The 22,458-nt window shown below is 48.2% G+C and overlaps 1 protein-coding gene across 4 annotated transcripts in view; it reads right to left on the bottom strand.

The window, feature by feature from the left end:
- AXIN1 (axin 1) overlaps positions 1–22,458 on the bottom strand; it is a 78,322-nt gene that overhangs the window by 6,621 nt on the left and 49,243 nt on the right. For all 4 annotated transcript variants that reach the window (XM_088174550.1, XM_088174549.1, XM_014890937.2 and 1 more), the window contains 5 exons: positions 18,055–18,151; positions 10,448–10,585; positions 4,565–5,118; positions 2,132–2,308; positions 1,303–1,548 (listed from right to left, as the gene is read on the bottom strand). In XM_088174550.1, coding sequence (XP_088030676.1) covers positions 1,303–1,548; positions 2,132–2,308; positions 4,565–5,118; positions 10,448–10,585; positions 18,055–18,151 — 1,212 coding nt within the window. The remainder of the gene's footprint in view (positions 1–1,302; positions 1,549–2,131; positions 2,309–4,564; positions 5,119–10,447; positions 10,586–18,054; positions 18,152–22,458) is intronic.

Raw genomic sequence — 22,458 nt, 5'->3', positions numbered from 1 at the left:
CACTGGTGACTGTCTCTCTGGTTTTCCAGGCTGGGAGATCCCTGCATCACTGGGAGAAGAGCCAGACCTCATGGAGAGGCAGAGGAAGCAGAGCAGCCTAGCACTGAGACTGCTCAGCCCATCCTGCTGCTGGCAGGCCTGGCACTGACCACACACCATGGGCTTCCTCTGTAAGCCATTCTTAAAATACAGGCCAAATTATTGTCAGAATATTGTCAGAATACAGAATATTAATTGCATAGCCCAGGCTGCTGTTTTCAAAGTGTGTACAGACATTTCTGGGGAAGGTGCATGAATTTAGTACAACTATAAATGACTCTACTAATGAACCCTATCCAATTACACACGCTGAAAGGTAGATCACATGAACTTGGCTTAACCTGGCTTGGGAAAGCCCTCTAATTACCTGGCTTTCAATCAGTGTTCTGACATGAATACACAGAAATCTGCTACGTGGTCACTGCAAGCGAAAATAACTGGAGCCTGTCAATTAAGAGCTTATTTTTAAAATTACATTTGTGTTTGTTCGAGTCAGACCTCAAGTTTTCAGAGGACAGCTGGAGAGCTGTGAAAGGTTTTTAATGGACAAAGTGCTTTTAGCTGTTAACAGTAATTATCTAGCACTTCCAAAACGCTTTTCACCAGAGAGCTCCATGTGCCTTGCAAATGATGTCCCCTGAAAGATAACACAGAGCAGGAAAATGAGCTCTGCAACAGCCATTAAGCTGAGTCACAGAAAGATGCAGTGACTTGGATATGGCCACACAGAGTCAGAGCTGCTGTAGGAGGGCTCCAGTGCAGAGCTCTCATCCAGAGGCCACCAGCGGCCTTTGCTGGAAGCTTGTGTGAGATGGAGATAAAGAGCAAAGACAGATTTGTTTTCTGCACTTAATTCTGCTGCATCCTGATGAATTCTGCTCCTGCACCAAGCTCTGAAGTCACTGTGTGACTGTGAATGAGTGGAGAGCAAGTGAGCACCACGAGAGAGAGCTCTCCAGCCATGCCCCTTCTAGACGTGCTCCCTGTGCCCAGCCCCTTCCCTCCCTGCCAGGAGCATTTCCAGCCTTTCCATCCATAGATCACAAGCCCGCAGCCTCAGGGTGGGTTTTGGAATTTGCACCACCATGTCAGAGGGACCAAGGCAGATTTATCTGACCTCTCTGCATGCTGGAGACCAGAGCAAAGGACACAGACATCCCTCAGAGTAGAGGACAAGGACATCCCTCAGAGCAGAGGACAGGGACATCCCTCAGAGCAGTTGCTCCCAGCCCTCCCACACACAACCAGACCATATCGTCATACCTTTGCTTAAGGGGGAGTTTCCCAGCCCTTTTTTCCTCCTCCTCCAACCTCCTGCGAGCTTCCTCGAGCTGGGTGAGAGGGTTGGGGGCTGGGTTGGGTGGCATGGTAGGGTCTTGGATGAAGGGGTGAGAAGGCTGGACGACGTTTCGGAGCTGGGCACTGACCCACGGGTGCACTGTCACAGGTCGCTCGATGGAGAGGGGCCGGCCCATGTCGTGGGACAGCTGCTTCTTAGCACCTGAAGAGCTACACACAAACACAAAGGTTTTACATGGAGCACTGAGATGCTCTGCACAGGCACACAGTCATTCCCAGATGGACACAGGCACCACTGGGAAGCTCCTCACAGCACGGCTTTCAAGGCAGAGGAGTGCAACATCAAAATCTAAAGAAGATTTTGAGCAAGTCCTGAGACATCAGGGTGAGCAGCCCAACCCTGAAACAAACCCCACAGATAAGTGTGAGTGCTCCCATCAATCCCATACACAAAAATAAACTCAGGAAAAGGCAGCTCGATCTTTTGTGGCATTCTCCCCCAGGATGCCCTCCCCTGCCCACCATGTGCCACGTTATCCACCTTGGAACCACAGCAGCAATTTCTAAGATACCCCTGGGGCTGCAACCTCCTGCCATGGCCATGAGTTATCTTCAGAAACAACAGCCCTCATAGCTCCTGAGTGATCCTCAGTCTCCTAAGGGTCTAAACCCTTGTGTGGTGGGTTCTTGCCTTCCCAGGATGTCTGGGAGGAAGGCAGCCTGCTGACACATCTCCCCTGTGCAGGAGATGCAACTCAAGAGTGTGGTTATCCCTTGCTCCACCAGCCCTTACCCATGGTTTGTTTTCTTATGCCTGCTGATCTCCTTCTCTCCTTCTATGATCCACTGAAGGATCTTCTGGTTTTTCTCCACGTCTTCAGGAGATCCTGGCATCTCATAGTTGGCACCATCACTTTTCCCTGAATCAGTCTTCTTAACATTCCTTTTTGAGAGCAGACTTGCTTTCCCACTGCAAGAACAAAGCTTGGGACATTAGTGCTTTGCTTATGCCAACCACCAGAGGGGCAGAGGATGGACACATCTATCTCCAGACATTTTCCACAGCTCCTTGCTCTACCAAAGCTTAAACCACCTGTGCCACAGTTCAGGTTAAGAGGAAGACTACCTACACCTGGGCACAGCAGCTTCTCTGCCCAACAGCCCGTGGGGAGAGGGAGAGAGAGGTCTCTGGACAAATGAGCCACAGAAAGATGTCCTGCCATGAGAGGAGTTGTGTTAAATCCTCAGCTCTTTGCTCAGAGGAGGAAGTTATCCATTGTCTGTCTCTCCATGCCTGACCACTGTTTGAAACCCGGGTCCTTCCTATCGCCCTCAGGTTCACTGATAGCCCAAACTGACTTGCCATGCCCAGAGTTTGGTTCTCACCCTCACCTGAAGGAGGCTTCACCTCATGGTAGAGCTCATCCTAGCAGGGTGGGCTGCCTCCCAGAGGGAAGCACCACAGCCAGGGATGGCAGGCAGGAGCCAACACTCTGGCTACACGTGTGGCCACAGCAAAGGCTCCTGCAGAACACCATGGGACACATGGCCACGTGCCCAGCCAAGGAGCCCCAGGCTCAGGAGGCCACACAGAACTCCCTCATGCTGGTCTGTCATTCCATGAGACTCCCACTGTCCTCATCATCCATCTGCTTTACTGCACAGGACCTCGCTCCTGCATGTTCACTAACACACAGGAAAAACAACCTGAACACCACAGAGGAGCAGGGGTCTCTTGGATAGCTTTGCCGATTTTTTTTTGTTTTTGGAAGAAGCCCTGGAGAGGAACTGCTGCAGGTCTACAAAGGCAGGGCAAGCTGACAACTCTCTGCTTCTCCCAGCATGAGGACTACTGGGTATCAAATGCAATTCTGCAGCATCAAGTTCAGTGCAAACTGAAAATAATAATGCTGTTTTCTGCAGGTTGTCATTGGCCCACAGACACAGTCATGGGGGGCTGAGGGAACAGCACACCAGCTGGGTTCAACAAAGAGGCAGAGAAGCCACCACAAGAGACTGCTGGCTGCCAAACAAGACCATTTGAATGCAAACCCTTGTCTTGTGAAGCTTCTAATTCAGGGACTGCCAGGAACTGAGAGTTTGTGCCAGAGGAAGGACAGCTCTAAGTGTGTCCTTTAAATCTCATTAAATATATGCTGTAGCTGCTGCTAGAAGGAAGTCTGGTGTCTAGATGGGGCTTTGGGTTGGTCCAGCATGGATGGCCATGCTCATCTCTGTTGAAGCAACAACCCTTCCCCATACAAACATGGTGGATTTAAGTGCCTTTCCCTCCTGAAGAGCAGTTTGCTTCAGCTGCCTCTGCACTCCTGACACCCCAAAAAGTTGATCCTGAGTGCTGCAGACTCAGCCAACCTGCCTTCACTAACTGTCCCACCCCAGTACACTGCAAAGAAATATCCCAAAGCCTCAGCCCTGGGGAGCCAGACAAACTCAGGGTGAGCACAGCTTTCCCCTGTGGCTGCTCCATGCCCATTCCTCGCCATGGTCAGCCTTGAGCTGCACTCCCACCTTTGCAGTCACCCAGTAACAGGACCAGCAAAACCTGCCACAGAAAAGGAGCTCCCCTCTCTCCCTGCAGCACGGGAGGGATGGAGGAATTCAAATGGCCAGGAAAGATGGAAGCAGCCTGTAATGCAGCCAAATGGCTTTTCTGGGCAGAGGGTGAACATCCTACCCTGGAGAACATCCCCTTGGGACTGGCTGCAAGGGCAGCACTGCAGTGTCCATTGCTTTGTTAGGAAGAAAAAGGAGCCCTTCTGGTAAATGGGTTTAGCCTTGCAACAAATAAGATGGGGGTTTTTTGTCCTCTCATAAACACCTTAAGAGAACTGTTTCTATTACCCAGACCTCGAGAGACAGTCCCAACATCCAACTCCTGGTGCATGGAGAAGTAGACCAGCACCTGCAATTTCTAAGCATCTCCACTGCTTTAAGGAGCAGGAAATCTATTTTATAATCAAGGCCAATAAAAATCTTGGTTAGAGAGTGTCTTTCAGCACCAGATCACAGAAACTAAAAGGACTTTAAAAAGGTTATCAGGGCATATCAATTTCTGAAGGGGAAGAGCCCTCAAATGACATCCAGCATAAGCTCTCACAAGAAAAGGCTCAACTGCTGTTTCCCTGACATGCTACAGCCTGTTTATAGAAGAGCTTCCTAGAGAAGCCACAACTCTGGGAATCCCACTGGGTGCTCCTTGACTCACCTGTAGCCTAAAGAGTCCATGGGGACAGGGGCCATGCCCAAGTTTTCACTGTAGTTTCGTGACTTTGTTGCATAGTTATGTGAATCTACATTCCAAGCAAAGCTGTTCTGCACTCGCTGCGTGGCCTCAGCCTCGATCTGCTCTTTTGGTTTCATCATGCTGTGGTGATGGATGTGGTGGTAGACATGTTTATGGTGGTATAAGCCAGGTGCATCCAGTTTCATTCCTGATTTTATTGCGTGCTTGCCATGCCCTGGAGGAATTGTTCCTAGTGTCCCTGGCAGCTTTCCTAAGTGGCCGCTTTCTGGGGACCGTGGCTTAGGAGAGTGACGGCCAGGCCCTGGAGATTGGCAGCCTGGAGTTTTCATCACACGCTGCACGTGCTCATCCAGGATGCTTTCGGGGTTTTCTTCATGGGCATCTCTCATCTGCATCCCAGCACAGCCCATCTCAGCATAACGAGGAGCAAAGTGATGGAAGGCTTGGGCAGAAGGCATCTTGTGGCTCATGACTGAGGGACCAGAAGACATATCTGCATCCTCACCTTCTTCTTCCTGCAAGAAACACAGGGACAATCAGAGAATGACAGTGGAGTGGTGGAAGGGGTCCCTAGTCTCACTTTCTGCCTGCAGCACGACTGCTGCTAACACTTAGGTCAGGCCTGGCTTAGTCCAGTCAGATCTTGAAAACCTTTAAGATGATGGAGATCCAGCACCCTTCTGGAGATCTGTCCCAGACTGACAGGAAATTCCTAATGCTCAAGCCAAGCCTGTGCAGTCTGGGTGCCACCAAGCAGAGCAGCTCAGGTCTCTGTACCTGCTTCCTGAGCCACCATTAGCAACGTTCTCCACACATCACCCAAGAAGCTCTGCCAGGCAGCCCACACATCACAACCAGGCTTAGAAACACAGCTGACAAGCCCAACAACCCAACTGGAGCAGTCACAGCCTTATTCCAAGTCCCCTGAAGGTGGTTCTGCAACAACCAGCAGCAGAAACATAACTCACCACAGTGTACCTTCAGCTTCCTACGTGCCTTTGGTAAGGAACTGCTTCAAAGCCCATCAGATAAAGCCCAGAGCTACAGGATATGCAGCAAATCAGTTCTGAGTCAGGTGAGACCAGGGGGGTTTTCTCACCCAAATGACTATTTCACAAGGCAAAGCCAAGAGAAGGCTTGTAACAGGAGGGAGCAAGTGAAGGTCGACAGCTGCATGAATGGTTTTGGAAATCAAACATTGATTTCTCCCAGGCATGCTAAGGCTGGAGTGAAACACTTCGTGCAGATAAAGAAATGGGTTGGAACTAACTGCTTGTTCTTGCAGTTCACACTGGTCTAGGACATGCTGTTAGTGACTCTTAAGTCCTTGCCAGGAAGAATTAAACTCCTCCATGCTGACAACCACAGTTTTGATGCTGACGAACTACTTTACACTCCAACATAAACTCAGGTATTTATGAAGTTTCTTTATTGGAAGTCAGGACTCCTATTTGTTTAAATTACATAAGCAGGATTCCAGTGAGTCCTTTAATCCTGCTCTTTTCCTCCTCTGGCACAGTGAAGAAATCAGCTGTAGCACAGGGTATCTCTGCCCTGCCAGATAAATGCATCTACTGGAAAACACTGACCCCCATCAGCTTTGCCTGTCAGATGCCATCATCCATCATTTGCAAACCAGCTTCAAAGGCTCAGCTGCCAACCACACAGCAAAAAAGCAAATAACAGACTTCCTCTCAGTGTCACACCTGGGGGTGCAGACCTGAAGCAGGGACAATGTCAGGCTTTCAAAGTGCCAAAGGCGTGGGTGCTGTAAGCCTGGGGTGTGACACGATGCTGGTGTCTGGAGGGGACACAGCACCTTCTAACAGATCACTCTGAAGAGCTTCAGGGGCACCTTTCATCTACAGCCACGTGCAACCAGCCCTGGGCACTGAGCTCAGAGACAGGGCATGGTGAGGGATGTGCTGACTACATCCCTGCCACTGAGGAGAGCATTTATTAGCAGTTTGTGATACCCAGTGATACCCTCAGCACTTGGGAGGCTTTAGGAGCTGGTACCTCTAAGGCTTAAACACCAACCAATGTGCAGGGCAGGATGTGACCCTGACACAGGTCCCTGAGGAATGGCAGCATGTCCTTTCTGCTCAGCCCAGAACTCTGGCAGTGCTGTCACACCTGAGCAAGGTGGCGTAAGAGTGAGAACCTATGCTGGTCCACCCAAATGGGTGCCTGGGATTTAGGAAATCCTCTGGCTGCCTAGAACTCTATTTTTTAGGTAATGTGGACTTTTGCTTCGAGACTGAGATCAGGATGGACTAAGGGGAGAAAAGGCTTGCTCAGTTCATGTTGGCTCAGCTCATCTGTGTCACTGAGCAGATCTGGACCCCAAGCAGGACCACAGGCAGGAGAGGCTGCTCTTGGGGTGGGTCTATGGGGACCTGCCTTACCACCCCCAGCCACTGGCCTCAGCCTCACATCAAGCAGGAAACACCCCAGGAGTGAGACAACAGCAGTGAATGAAGAAATTGGGATGCTTATCCCACGCTCTTGTCTTTCCTTGAGAAGGGCAAAGGTTTGAGTCAAGGCTGCAGGAACCAATTCTGCTGAATCTTTTCACCATGCTCAGTCTGCAGTGAAAAGTGGAGTGGGCTCCAGAGCTGTGTTTTGGGACCTTGCTGTGGTGAGCTGGGCAAGGCCTGGAAATGAGCCTGGTGGAGATCTAAGCAAAATCTGCCAGTGAGCTGGGCAAGGCTTGGCAAGAAGCTGAGAAGAATTTTGGCAGGGAGCTTGGCACAGCCTGGCAGTGGTGTTGGCACAGCCTGGCAGTGGTGTTGGCACAGCCTGGCAGTGATGTTGGTACAGCCTGGCATTGATGTTGTCACAGCCTGGCAGCGGTGCTGGCACAGCCTGGCAGTGGTGCTGGCACAGCCTGGCAGTGATGTTGGTACAGCCTGGCATTGATGTTGTCACAGCCTGGCAGTGGTGCTGGCACAGCCTGGCATTGATGTTGGCACAGCCTGGCAGTGGTGCTGGCACAGCCTGGCATTGATGTTGGTACAGCCTGGCACTGATGTTGGCACAGCCTGGCATTGATGTTGGCACAGCTGAGCAGTGATGTTGGCACAGCCTGGCAGCAGTGCTGGCACAGCTGGCAGTGATGCTGGCACAGCTGGCAGCCGAGCTGGCACAGTGATGTGGGCGGGCAGGTGACACTCCGGGTGGGCAGGCAGCCCTGCTGCCATCACCACTAGATGGTGCTTTGTTGACATATTATTGTCAGAGAGCTCCTCCAGCAGCTCCCACCGGCAGCAGCAACCAGAGATGCAGCTCCAACTTTGCTGACTGCTGAGCTATTTTTACTCCCCAGCAAGGCTCCCTTCCCTTTGAATTAGGAGAGGAGAGCTGCACTGATGAGCCACAGGCAGGCCATACCTTGCTGGAAACCTCCTCCTCTGCCTCCCCCCATCAGGCTGCTGCTGGTTGGGAAGGGAAAAGGAGAAACAGCTCTGCTAAGCACAGAGCCTCTTCGATCATCATGCAAATGATTGCCCTCTCTAGTCAGGCAATGTTTTATATTCAAATACTGAGAATCCCAGTGGTGGCTTTGCTTCTCCCTGGCTTATTTTCCGTTTTGTTCGGTTCAGAGTGATCTGTATGATCTAATACTGGTCTCTGTGACAGCAGATTCCATGCGTGGACATGAGGCTGAAATGTCTCAAAAACTAATATGGGAACATGCACATCCTCTAATCCTCTGCTACGTTTCTCAGAATAATTAATGAATTCAGAATTTGCTTTCCTTGTAAAGCAGAAACTTGACAGTCTTTTCAGTAAAAGGCATTTGGCTTCAAATCAGATGCCTCCTCTCAATGTTACTGCATGATGTGGCTTTGAAAGGGAACCTGCAGGCTGCTCGTTAGGAGGGAGAAAAGCTCTTTTCACCCGGCTTTTGCAAAATATTTCCAGCTTCTCTGTTAGGCTGGTAACTGTCCAGTGTGACTAATGCTCCTGGTTTGCCCTGTGCTGCTGTGCAGTGAGCCATGCAGACCTGGGAAGAGGTTACCCTGCAGTCCCGGTGTTCAGGTCACAGAAAAAAGCCCTGTGATCTATCAGGATTCCAGTTCTCCCTCTTGCTGATACCAGCAGCTCCTGCACCTTAAGTGCTGACCTAAAAAAGCTACAATTGCTTACTCCGACTTTTTCCTGAATGGCTAATGCCAGATGCCAGCCAGTCAATGAAATACATTCTGGAGACAGCAAAGAGGTTTAATATATAGCATTAGTGGGAGTCCTGGGCTTAAAAATAGATTAAGTCACACAAAAATGTGTTTAAACAGACTTAAATATATTCTCTGGCACATAGGTATTTGCTGATTTTATGGTATTGCTGCTGGCAGCTTCTTCAAGGAGGCAGAGGGTGGGATAATGTAATTTAGTACAGGTGGAGGCTGCAATAGAGCCATGGGAAGAGGAGGAAGAAAAGTGTTCTAAGACTGTGTTAGCAGAAAATGCTGCTGATTACACTGTCTTTGTCTAGAAAGCAATAGTCACCAGACAGGAGAACAGTGCAATTCCAGAAGAACAGGAATCTAATCCCAAAATAGCACCTGGCTGGCCTTTTCTGGCTGGATGCAGAGGTGTAGGGAGTTTGCTGGAAAACACCTGCAGCTGAATGGGACCTTACAGATCTTTCTGCCTTCCTCTGTTCTCTGCATTTGAAATGCAGATGCAGTTTAAAGACAACACTACAACCTACAGCTTTTTCCTGTTTAAAGAGCTACTTGATGAGCATTTTAAAATACTCCAGTGGGGCTGAAGGCCCCAGAAGCTCAACCTCCCTCAAAGCACAGAGCCAGTGAGCCAGGCACCAACACCTCTGCTTTAAGGGAGGGCTGCAGGTTATGGAGCCCAAAGCCTTCACCTCAGGGCCACAGCAGCTGGTAACTGCAGAACCCCAAAACTCTGGCACACAGGACTGCAGCTACACTGAACTAGTGATGCTGAGTAACACCGTGGTGTCCTCTGGGATCTCTCTATCCCCACCACAAGATGTGCAGGTACCCATGAGATGAAGTGTCTCAGAAGAAAAGCCGTGGTATGAATATTGCTGAACAGGGGTCTCACACAGGTAATACCAGATGACCAGGACGTCACTCTCCCTCCTGGAGCTTGTTGTGAAGCTAAAGCCTTGCACATCCCCATGGTTCATCTAACAGATCCTCATGCTCTGGGATCCCAGCAGTACAAGGGCTCACAGCACTCAGTGCCACTGGTTAGGTATCCCAGTGGAGTCAGTGTGTTTATCTGCCCAGAAGAGATTTTCAATGCCACACCTGACCACTTCCAACATTTCTAGGGTGTGCTAGGCACTGATGGGCAGAACCCTTTTGGTTGTGGTGGGAAGGGCCTGACAGCAGACACAAACACCCTCAAACATAACATCACCTGTCATCTGGTCACCATTTGTGGGGGAAACAGGGATCATACAAAACCTCCTATGGGAAAGGGAACCCCTCTTACACAGTCCCCAGGGACTGCTCACAAACTCAGAGAGCCAGGGTGCCAAAGAAGGTGACTGAGAGCATCCACAGCCCCTGAGTGATGGCAGAAGTGGGAACTGCTTGGTTCTACCAAGCCACGGTTCAACTACCAGTACCATGGCTGGTATTTTACACAAGAAGGGAGCACTGGAGCTCACAGAGCCCTGCACAGATGGGGGAACAGCATCGTGGAAGCTGCGGGGGCTCCAGGAGCCTCCAGGAGCCCTGTGCCAGTGATGACCATGGCAATGGAGCAGGGACCTGGCCACCCCAGCTGAAAGCTCCCTGTGGCACAGGGCAAGCAGAGTGCCAGGCTGGCAGGAGAGATAAGAAGGTCACTGACCGCTCGAACGCGTTTGAGGCGCTCCTCCAACTTCTCCTCTGCTTCACGTTCCTTCTGTACTTCCTCCAAACGGTTGATCAGCTCTGCAGCAAACTTCTCTGGCTCCACGTGGATATCCTTTGGCATTCGGTAGGTACGCTGCAGGGAGAACACAGCACGGCTCAGCAAAGCATGAATGAAAAATCCCACGTTTGTCTGGGAGCCTTTGATAACTGGAAATGCCGGTCGTTCTGCTGGGAGCTGGGGGAGGACAGCCTGGCAGGCACTCAGGTGCAGCTCAGGATCTGGGGGCTGGAGGCTGAGCCACCACCTCCACGAGTTCCTCAGCTGGCACCAGCTCCACACACCCCATCTCAGGGAAAGATTTTCTAGAGCTGCAATTCAAAAAGCTCTTTTGGCACCAAATACCACTCAGTGATGGAAGTGTGTGCTTTTCTCCCATCGTGGTCAACAGGAATATCCTGGTCTCAAAGGGTGGCAAAAGGATGTACAGACCTTTCCAACTCTCAAACCATCTGTTTACAGCAGTTATGCTTTCAGTTTGGTGGAAGTGAGGACTGTGGTGCACACTTACTCAGCTTATCCCAGGAGGATCAGTGTGTTCCAGTCAATGTCTGCAAATCTAGCCCACAGCCCAAGGTCCCAATTCCCACAAAGCATCTTCTCTTGCTGGAGGATGCTACAGGATTGCATCTCAGTTTTTCAGAGCTGTGCAATGATTCCCTGCTTGCTTTATCAATACAGCACTCTTACAAGCACAGAGGTGCCATTTTTCTGCCTGCTCTGGGTGAATAAATGAATATTTATGGCAGTTCAAGGACATTCTTGATTCCTTCTGAGTTACTTGGTTCCTAAATTCCTGGGTTCTGGGATAAGAAGTTCGTGTAGTGAAGTATAAAGCTATCAGCTGCTGCATTTTCCCCTTCAGTTTTATCCTTTCTGTATTATTATTTTTTTTATTAGTAGAAAAAGTAAAATGACGCAGAAGAGATAAAAATTTAATTTGGAGGAAAAATAGTTGGAAATTCAACAGCATAAAACTCTGCATTCAAATATTTCAATACTAACATAAGAGAAATATAGAACCAGAGACAAAATTAAATGTGAAGATGTGAGATAATTCATAGCAAAAGAACAAATGCAGCATCAGAAGCAGACATTGAGCTTGAAAACTTTAAAGGAGGATGAGAGACCACCCGAATTTATCCCAGGCCAGCCAGAAGATCAAAGCAGAACACTAAAATGCTGCTTTGCCTCAAAACCTGACAAAAGTATGCAAATCACATTGGCTTTTCTGTCTCTGCCAGCTGGAAGGCAGGGAAGAAAACCAGAGGCAGTAAGAACCCACTGATGGCACCGAGGAGCTGAAGACTCTTTCCTGATGCCCCAGTTGGGTTGCAGAGGTCCCAGTTAAAGCATTGCTTGTTTTGTTTGCCAGGAGGGATGGGTCTTCCTGAGCCTGCCAGCAAATCTCAATCCCAGTGATCTATCTGAGCTGGGAACAGCTCCAACCAACCATTCCCTCCATCCCTGCAGCCACTGGAGAGGGCACAACATGTGGGAGGTGATGTCACCACCCTGGGATCACATCTTTAGTGCCACTGGGACTGCCAGCCCTGCAAACCAATGGCCTGTATCACAAAAAAACTAAACTGCAAAACAAGATTTTTATCAACAAAAAGATATTTAGTCTTGAAATATTGGCAGAGGGGCCAAAGTAGCATGTTTCACCTTTGTGTAGTCCAGAAATGGGCTCCAGATGTGCTCCAGCACAGGGGAAGATGTGGCAGAGCTGGTTCCTGCTCTGTTACTCCCTGAGGAGCTTCTCAGGATGTCTCCCTGTTTCCCTGCATAGCCCTGGGAAGCACCTCTGGCTAAGGGATCCTGCTTCCTTCAGAAAGCCCAACCCTGTCACCACCACCACCATCCTTCCTTGTGAGGCCACGCCAATGATTCCCAAGGAGGGAATTCTCTCCCTTGCCTGACAAGTTCCAACCTGCTGGGTGACATGTTCCCTCCCTCCTGCCACCTCAGGATGCCAACTCTCCCTGCAGTTGTTTATAGACGGCAGCACCAAGCCCTGCTCCGTTAGACACTTAATGAGCCTAACAAGAGGCAGCTCAGAGCTCAGCACTTACGGTCTTCAGTCTCCCTGGTGCAGCTACCACAGAAAAACACGACTGGGAAAGATTTACCCCTTGTTTTCCTAGCCTTTGATGCAGGGCAGCATCCCAAACCCAAACCAAAGCCTCTCCTGAACCTGTGGTAGCAGTGGGTGCAAGGGCTGAGGTTTGCTAACCTGAGTGTCCGAGTCCTGCCACAATGAGGTGGTTCCCTGCAGGCCCAGCAGTGCTGAGGATCCCAAGGTATTTGGAATCACTGCTCTACCCAGGGAACTCAAAATAACATGATTCTGGGTCTTTTACCTCTAATACCCCAGCATGTTTATCCACAGTCTCTCAAAGTCTGGAGGTGACTGAAGCTCAACTACAGAAATTACAACAACTGAACCCAAGAATCTTTAGGATGAACTTGTTTTCTTCTCTCTTTGAAAAACTGCTGCATCTGCAAAACCCACTGCCCTGTCCTTGGAGCTTCCCACTCAGCAGAACAGCTTGCAGAGGGGCTCAGCAGCCTGTCTGAGGGTGCAAGATGCAGCCCCTTTTGCAAGAGTCTCCCTGAGCATCCCAGATCAGTGCAACTGAAATAAACTTCACTTCACCCCATGGATACCAGTAGCACACGCCCTATGATGTCCTGGGGGTACCTGTAAGGGTAACTCAGAGAGCTGGTGAGCAGGATGATGCTCTGAACATCACCACGTGTCTGACTTTAGCTCAGAGGATGAGCTACACAGACTTCCCCAAAACTAATAGTATTGCAGAATAATGAATGCAAATTCCCTGTGCTGAAACAATAGAGATAACTGCTGAGGGCTCTCTCTGCCTCCCTAGACAGCAAACATGGATTGCACTGACCTGGTTCAAAAGGCTTAAGACAACAAAGTGTTTGAAGCCTTTATCAAATGATGGGCCTGACTTCAGAAGGGAGACAGGGGAAATACGCTCCATCAAAGGCCAGCCAGACTGAGCCTGTACCCAGAGCAGGATCCTTCAGGGCTTTAGGATTTTGAACCTGCCCCCAGCTTCCCATGGGCATACAAAGTACTGTCGAGGGAGTTGTAAATAAGCTGCTTATTGTTCTGAAATCAGAAGGGCTCCAAATGCTTTTGTTCCAAATAAAGGGTGCAGCACTGTCCAAGAGCTGGCTGGTTTTTGAGGATCCAGCCCTTCAGTCCGGACCAGAATGAGGTCTCTGGACATTTTACATCAACAATTCAGAAAGGAAGTGCTTCATTTTAAAGTACTGTTTAATCGAATGTTTTATTTAATTACCTATCTACTTTTATTTAATGGCACTAGTTAGACACGCCTGTCCAGAACCACACCACTCAGAGCTGGGGAGGCTGCAGAGGACAACAGACAAGAGGCTGAATGCCAGATGGATTGGGAAAACCAGAAATTGCTTGGATTGGGAAAACCAAAAACTGCTTGAATTGGTCTAGATGGAGCAATCTTTCCTAGTGACAGCTCTGAAGAAGGATTTATTGGGGTACCTATCACTAGAACATTGTCCTTGACACATTAAGTGTCTGAAGCTCTGGTACCTTTGTAAGAAGCAGCCTAAGAATATGTGAGACACACAAGCTTTCCAGGACTTCTACTAGGCAGCTGCTCTCACGTTTTCCCCTTCTTTTCTTGGAGCTGATGGAGTGGGAATTCCATGGATTTTGCTCCATGAGGCAGATGCAGCTCTTGGGTTTTGATGGATTTCACCTTCCCTGAGAAACAGAGGTTTAAGGACCAAGCTGCACATCAGAACACACCAGCATCCGAAATGTGAAAAAGCTGAAAGGGAAGAATCTCACTGCAGTTTGCAGGCTCCCCTTGGGAAACATCAGTCTCAACTGCTTTAAGATGAAACAGGAAGTTTTTCAACATTACACTGGGTAGAGGTTCCCTAAGCAGCTCCAGGGATCTGTGGTTTGGGCTGAACTGTTTCTGACAGATGTGACTGGGCCAAAGAATTCTGTGCTGGTAAATCTCCCTCTTCTACAAGAGGTTTGATGCCTCCATGATGCCTGAGGGGCTGTTGTTAGATCACAAGTCAGTCTTGGAAATGAAAGGAAGATGACAGGCTAGAGAAGCCAAGAGAAAAGGACTTCTGAACCTCCATGTTTCTTAGATTAATGCATTCCTCTGTGACATAAATTTTTAACAGATAAATGGTGCTTCCATACCAGAAACACTTGTGGCAGAGCTCACAGATAGCTGGGTTTCAGCATCCAGTTTAGCAGCATTCAGGGATTAGCACAGAGTCGTGCTGCAGCAAGGCGTTTGAGGAAAATGGCACAAAACAGCTGATGAGAATTCCGAGCAGGTTCCCAACTCACAGGAGTAAAAAGCTCATTTAGCTGCAGTTATTTAGGCAGCATGAGACCAGGCTCCTCCTGTGCACTCCTCACTTGTAGAGCACAGCACAGTGGTCACTCACAACCTTCTGTTCCACTTAGGAACACCATGGAAGCCACCTTGCAGCATCCTTGATTGTGGGGCAGGACAGGAGAGCTCCTGCTCAATGATCAAGGTACAGCAAGAACATCACACAATGGCTTCTTTATGCAGTTAAACAAACCAACAAAACACCAAGTCTTAATGCTTGAGGTTGGATTTTTCTGAATTTGCTGTGGAAAAGGAGGATCTCCCATCCTCTCCCGGGAATGGATGAATGCCAGAGCCAGGTACAGCCCTGCGTGCTCTGGGCTTTCTCCCTTTCTTTGGGAACTTGCTTGCTCTTTCCTTCCTTGGTGCTCCAAGACTATGCTCAAATCCAAGAGAGAGATGGAAAACCACATGAAAGCAACACTCACTCTCTGTGTAATGTGCTCCTGCCAGAGGCACAAACCAAAGGTCTCCCTGCTTGCTGGAGATCCTCCCCCACTGCATTCCTGGGCAGAGCGCCACTTCACAGAACACAACTTTTCCAAACTTAGAGCACTGGTGACTGGCTAAGTGTGGAAGATGTGAGCTGCTAAGTGTGGAAGATGCAGATCAGGGCCATCCACACATATCCTGCTGCTGAGGAGGGTGTTCCACATAGCTTACACACGCCGTCACTACTTGGAGGCAGCACGGCTGCTGGGACCAGCGGGCAACCTCCTCTGAACATATAATCACTGCAGTTTATAGCTTCTGGACTTAACTACAAGTGCTGCTATTAAAAGCAATATAAGTCCTTTCAGAATTTTGCATAATAGCCCCATAACTCATTTGTCAGGGAACGGGAAGGTCTGTAAAGGATTTCTGAAATGACTTTCGGAAGTAGGAGGCTCCCTATTATCAGTAGGAAAACATGCTGTGCATTCTGCAGGCACTATCAGCATGGACTCTGGCTATGCTGGAGATAGGCGTCCATAAAGACCTTCACTCAAAGGTTGTGATTTCATCACTGCCACACGTTTGGAAACAGCTCACCCCAGGTCCAGCCTGATTTAACCAGGGGTGGCGGGATAGCCCAACACTGGCTTCGGAAAGCAACATTTGAAGAAACATTTGCATGGCTCCTTGCTAATTTGGGCTGTTTAATTCAAAGAGTGTGCAGTTAGAGCTGAATTTTAAAGAGTAACTTTATAACATTTCACACTGGTGTTGTCAAAACACATTGTCTAATTACCTTCTCCTTTCTTGGCTGATTGATAAGCAAGGGCAGAGCAGTGCCTCTCTGAAGTCTATGCCAATTCTGCGTCAGTAATTGGCTGGCAGGAGGTGCCAGAGTGTCTGAACTAAACTTTTATTCCCTGCAGAAAGACTAGAACTAACTCAACTTCTCAGTCCTCGGCTCCCATATAAATATATGTCAAGATGCCTTTTCCCCTGGGACTAAAAATTACAGTGCAGAACCTAATGGGAACACTGGATGTTTCACAAAAAAATCCTTGTGGAGCATCTTGTGTGTAGTTTAGGAGGAATATGTAATTCTAAAAGATTGTGTAGGTAACTAGGATAATATAAAAATTTATAAGCAGCAGGTGGGCAATTTAAACCTTGTTTTTTAGCCCATTTTTAAAGCTGGTTTCCAAAAAGGTCGATAAAATTTAATGCTAAGTAAAACTAATTAGCCTGCAAGGAACTGCTGCTGGAATGACACTTATTCAGTTCAACAAAAGAAATGTTTGGCAGATGGAAGTTCGTTAAAGTAGAGCTCACTATACATATTTAATGCTCCATACTCTGAGTTTATAACCTGCAGTTCATCGAGGCATTGCCAGTGCACACCATCAACAGAAAGCCACTATTATTTTTATCCAAAAGGTAAAGCCACTGACAAGCTTTGAAGTTGGAGAATATTCAGTCAGTAGTTCCCACTGTTGGGGAACAGCAACAACAATAACAACAAAAAATAAAGGCCAAGCTTTCAAACTTCAACTCTAACAAAGCCATGCTTACAGTAAAAACGGCATCAAGTGAAATAGAAAGGCACCCAGCCAGCCTTTTCAACAGCAACCACACTGTGAAAGCAACTGTGTGAAAAGAGAGGTGACTGAGCTAGGATGGCTGTGAGCGTCCACAGCCAGGGCTTTTATTGTCAACCCAGTGATCAAAGCACAGGAGACCCTCTTAAATCTAAGGAAAATAATCTAATTTAAAAGGCAAAACAAAGAGTGGTGGTTTTGGTGTGGGTTTTTTTTCTTTTAAATCAGATTAAAACAAGGGTGTATTTCTGCTGGTATTGTGCTGCTTTGAGCAGGCAGGATGGGAACAGCTGCGTCAAGTTTGAAGGCACTTCTGGAAAAAACAGATGGAGGCTTTTTCTCTCCCTATTTGATTTGTGCTGGAGTCCAGCTGTCCAAAGGGGAAAGAAGCACCTTTATTCCCTACTAGATATTAAATGTCACCTGTAACTTCTCAGAAAAAGAAAACAATAATAAGCAGAGCTGCAGATGGTGATGCAGAGCCCTAGCAGGTTGTGCTCATCTTCCAAAGCTTGTTTGCTTACCTGAAGCAACTAAAGAGACAGTGTTGGATAAATGAAATACTTACTCCTGCACCTTTTTTTTCCCCCCTGCCTTGTGTCCCCAGGTGAGCTTTGCTGAGTCCTTGAGAACAGGTTACAGCTCCTTTGGCTGCTCAGTGCAGAAATACTGCTGGGGACCATTGCACTTCTCCCCAGCTGACCTTGGCTGAGAACTGCATCAGCCTCCATGTCCAACTGCATCAGCCTCCTGCACCTTCCACAACCACCTCCAGCTCACCCGAGGGCATGGGACTGCTTGCAGATAAATGCCAGCCGGTGCTTCCATGCTTACCCAGGAGAAACAATCACTGACTGAATGGATAAGAAAAATTCTGTGTTTTGGGCAGCCCTGAATGGTGAGTTTGGCAGAAGGTTCCAAGCCTTTTCTTAGCACAATGTGTGTCATCTTAAAGCACCCCCGAGCAAATACAGCACTAAGAGGGATTAAACTCAGGCACAAGCAGAGCAACTGTCTGCTAGGCATCTCACATATTTTGCATATTTACCCCTGGGAAGGAGATAGTGCTACTTACAGGAATGTGAGGTAGTGGCACGCGTCCATTTGCTTTGGCACTTTCTTGCATCTCTCTGCGATGCTGCTTTCGGAGTCTGTACGGTGGGATCCCATCTCTGCCGGAATAAAACACCAACACGCCCTGCTTTAGTGCCCTTCTCTGACACGTTATGTTCATTCAAGCCTTGCTGACACAGAGTGCCTGGTAGAAAACCCCTTCCCATTTGCATGCCCAGAGTAAGAGGGAGCTCAGCAGCTAATGATGCTCATGTAGCTCCCTGAACCAAACCAGCTCTGGCATGGGGGACCAGGACTTACACAGCATCCACCAGGAGCAGAGTGAGGCAGGGCTCCTGTTGCTGCTGCTCAAGGCAGAGGGCAGGGAGAAGGACTTGGACTGCATCCTGGTACCTTTTATAGTTGGTTGCTTTCTGTAAAGAGCCTGTAACGTACACATTAAACCACCGTGCAGGCTAAGAGAGGGGGGAGAAGGAGGAGTGGGAGCTCAGTGAGCATCTAATCCAAGGGGAACTCGGTCAGGGAACAAGGTATATATTTTTAAGAGAGTGTGACAGCTCCTCAAATGGCTTATCAAAGCAAGGGGTATAGGCTCCACTGCTCCCAAGGGGATCTGTAGCTCAGTCTGAAATTATGGGCTTGGTATTAAGAGTTGCTGGAGGGAAGAACCAGCCCCCTCCCCAGAGGAGGCTGGATGAGGTTAGGAAGGGATGTCATGGGCAGTCACATCCAAGTGAACCAGATCTGCTTGGCTTTGTGACTGTGCTGAAAGAGGTGGTGACAGAAGTCTCTGCAGAGGAAGGAGACAGTGGTGGGCACAATCCTTGGTACACAGGGGTCAGTGGGTCAGAGGTACCAGGCTTTGCTAAGCAGTCCAAACGGCAAAGCATCACTGCCTAAGTGTGACTTCAGGCAAAGAAAGGAAATGCATTTTTGTTCTCACCATTGCCACCACCCTGCTCACACCCAGGGCCCAGGAGAAGATGAGTGAGTGGAGCCCAGTTATGCAAGGACACAGACCCACTTCCTGGTGACCTTGTGTTACTTAGGGAAAATCAACAAATACAAGAACAAATGCCAGCCTGGAGCTTGGCAATTTGGAGCTTTTTCATTTTACACATTTCCCTGATTCAGTTAAGGTAACTGCTTGGGAGGGCCATGCAAAGCCACAGAGGTGGGTGGGAATGAATGGAAGGATTTGGTTTGCCTCAGCTACCACGTAATTTCCAGGCACATCTTCTACCAACCCTGCACCCCTCTGAGCTGTGAAAACGAGCCAGTCCTGACACATCTCACAACACAAGATGTTTGCACAGGACAAATGTCCTTAACACCTATCCCCCTCCCCAGCTGCTTCTCCAGAACATAAACCAAACAGTTTCACCCACATATTTTTAAAGTCAAGGTGCCATTTGGCCAGAGAAACATGATTTACTGTGGTATTTTGCCTGCAAACCTCCTGAGTTTCAAGCACTAGCCTTTGTGAAGATGGCCACCATCAGCTTTCATTCCCATTCCCATTCCCATCATGCTGGCTGCCCTGCTGGCTCCCTGGAAACCTGAGTGTGGGCAGAATCACCACCAACCTACATCAGAAGAATCTAATTTCATGCAGTAACCAAGCCATTCAAAATGAAACACCATTAAAATAAAATAAAACAAACCCCATGATTAATGACAAGTGCTTTTTAGCAGAAGACAAACGAGGGAACAGAAAATGAGCCAGGCTAATTACAGCTCTTGCTAGTGGCTGCAGGTAATGCAGGAGGAGGAAGAGTGTGTTGGGAGCATCATCTCTGCTCTGCCGGCAGTGACACAGCCTGGGAGCAGGACAACTTCCCCACATTGCTGTACAGGGATCATAACAGTGTTCATTAGGTGGCTTAATTTTCTTTAATGATGAGAATCACAACGGTTAAAGAGTTTCATTGCCTTGTGACGTGGCCTTTTCTAGACCGGATGGTAACAAAACAATTGCAACTTTATTTTTCAGAGGGAGAAATAAAAAACCTGGGGGATTATTTTAGCCATTGCTGGTTGGCATCAATAGTCAACATTTCAGCTTAACCAGTGCACAAAACCTGGGTGCCAGAACACAACTCGCACACTAAAGCCACACGGCCATTCGGCCATTCGCAGGGAATGAGGCATTATGTTAGAAAGTGCAATTTTTCTTTCTTTCTCTCTCTCTCTTTTTTTTTTTTAATTCTTCCCAGCAGCAGTCCCAGCGGAAAGAGCGACTTTTGTTCCCAGCACAGTAGCGAAAGGCTGATAATGGCCTCTAATCTATCCGGCTTCAAACACATGTTCAGCCCCGCTGTGCTGCCTTTGATGTCATTTTAACTAGATTCCCCAATGCCACCTCTGAACTTGGAACATTCCTTCGTTCAATGTACTGTGCCAACTCAACCAGAGGAAGCAAATTCAAAGATAAGCACTTTAATTTTATCCCAACAAAACCTTATTCAATAGATGGGGGGAAAGCAAGGAAAACCAATACCGTACTTTTGTTTTCCTTTTGTCAGGTAGCTTGCTTTGAGATATTTTCAATAGATAGAGAAATAATATATATATATATATATATATATATATGAAAAAAAATTAAACTATTTTTTACAGCACATCTACTTTTAAAATAAAACTTTCCCAAACTGTTTTTCCTTGTTTCATCACATGATTTGCTTTAGCACCAGAAAGCTCAGAGCTGAAATGCAACACGGGAAGAAGAGTATTTCTATTGTTTATTTAATGATAATGCAATGAGATTATTGCTCGGGAAATGTGGAGGCTTCCTCCCCTCTCCAAACTGACCTGCAAGAGCCTCCAGTGAGCAGCTGTTTGGCTGTGGCTCTGCAGTTGGACTCTTCTGACAAGAGGTGTCTTTGCTCTTCAGAGCAAACCAAACCCATTATGCCTAACACATTGGAAATCATCCTTTGGGATGGATCTTTTAAATTAAAAAGCTGCTGAACTTGTTTAAATACAGGAAAACTTGGGGTAATTCTGGATCACTAGCCTTAGGAAAGACAGGAAACAAATACACAGCCAAACTGCTATTTTCTACCAATTACTCTTATCAAAGCACCTCTGTCACAAGAGACTTTTCTCACATAAAGAAGCATGATAGGAAAATCACCAGGCATTTTGGTTAAGGGCCAGTCATCCAAAGAACAGCATTTAATCTGCAAGACTTTTTGAAGGAATAATCACTGTCCTAAACCCCTTTGTTCAGGGAATTGGCCATCCCTGCTCTGGAGCAGGTTTGACTGGAATTGGGGAAGAAGGAGGATGCCTCTGGCCAAGCCCACGGGCACCAAGGTCTTCCCGAGTGCCTGGGGGAAGGCAAAGCTGTCTCCCAACTAAGATAAGCCAGGACACCTGATAAGAATAAGACACAGAGGAAGGAGTATTGTTCAGCTGGAGCACAACACCGGGCTGAAGAGGAGACATTACCTCCTGTTTACCATGTAAGCTCTCGAAGAAATCAAGATAGATATGAACCTAATGTGCTTCTGCACCCAAATTGGAACATCACATGAAGATTTAATGGTTTCAGCTGCTGCCTTCCTGCCTACAGTTGCCTTAACTTGCCTCAAGCATCTCTGTTGTGACAACCCCTCCCACCCACAGATTCACCTCCTCCACTTGGGAAGATGCTATCCCTGAGAAGGGTTATCTGAGACAGCAAGAGCAGTTCAGGACTGTGCTGGAAATGCTGCTGCAAGTCTGAGGCAGGCTCTGAGCAGCCCACGGGGCAGGCAGAGCCCCAAATCCCTGCCTTACCACTGACCCTGCACCGAACATCAGCAGTGAGTGACTCGGCCCCACCTGCGGCCGCGGCATGGCCGGGCCAGTGCTCGCCAGAGCCTCTCACCGTGTCCTCCCCGGACCTTGCCTCCATACAAACCAGCTAAAACAACACAGCTGCCCTGCTGATTAAAAAACAGGTTTCAGCAGAGAGGACCAGAGCTGTTTTGCCTACAAGGGCAGAGGAATTCCTATGACACAGGAAGACTGAAAAATAATCAGCGGAGCGCAGGCATTTAAGAGCAATGTTTTTTAAGCCACTCAAAAAGCCAACTACTCCAACAACAGGGACTGATAACACACTCATTATATAAATTCAACCCGTTACAATAATATTTAACAGTGCTTGGAAAGACATCCTGTTGAAAGCTGCCCTTTTACGTAAGTGTGCTTGTAACATCACAGTTTTACAATCTGTTTGATGAGCTGGCTGCTCCCAAAAAATCGCCCCAGCTCAGGAGCTGAGATAGGCAGAGCATCGCTCAGGTCTTTGCTAGAGGCTTTGCATGCAGCCACTTCCAAAGCCCATGTTGCTGGGATCAATCCAACATCAAAGCTTGGAAGGGAACTGGTGCAGCAAATGCTCTGGGCCTGCCTT

Source organism: Sturnus vulgaris, chromosome 16 (genome assembly GCF_052056855.1).
Source record: "Sturnus vulgaris isolate bStuVul1 chromosome 16, bStuVul1.hap1, whole genome shotgun sequence".
In the NCBI taxonomy this organism is placed as follows: domain Eukaryota; kingdom Metazoa; phylum Chordata; class Aves; order Passeriformes; family Sturnidae; genus Sturnus; species Sturnus vulgaris.
This window is presented reverse-complemented; position numbering and strand designations above follow the sequence as displayed.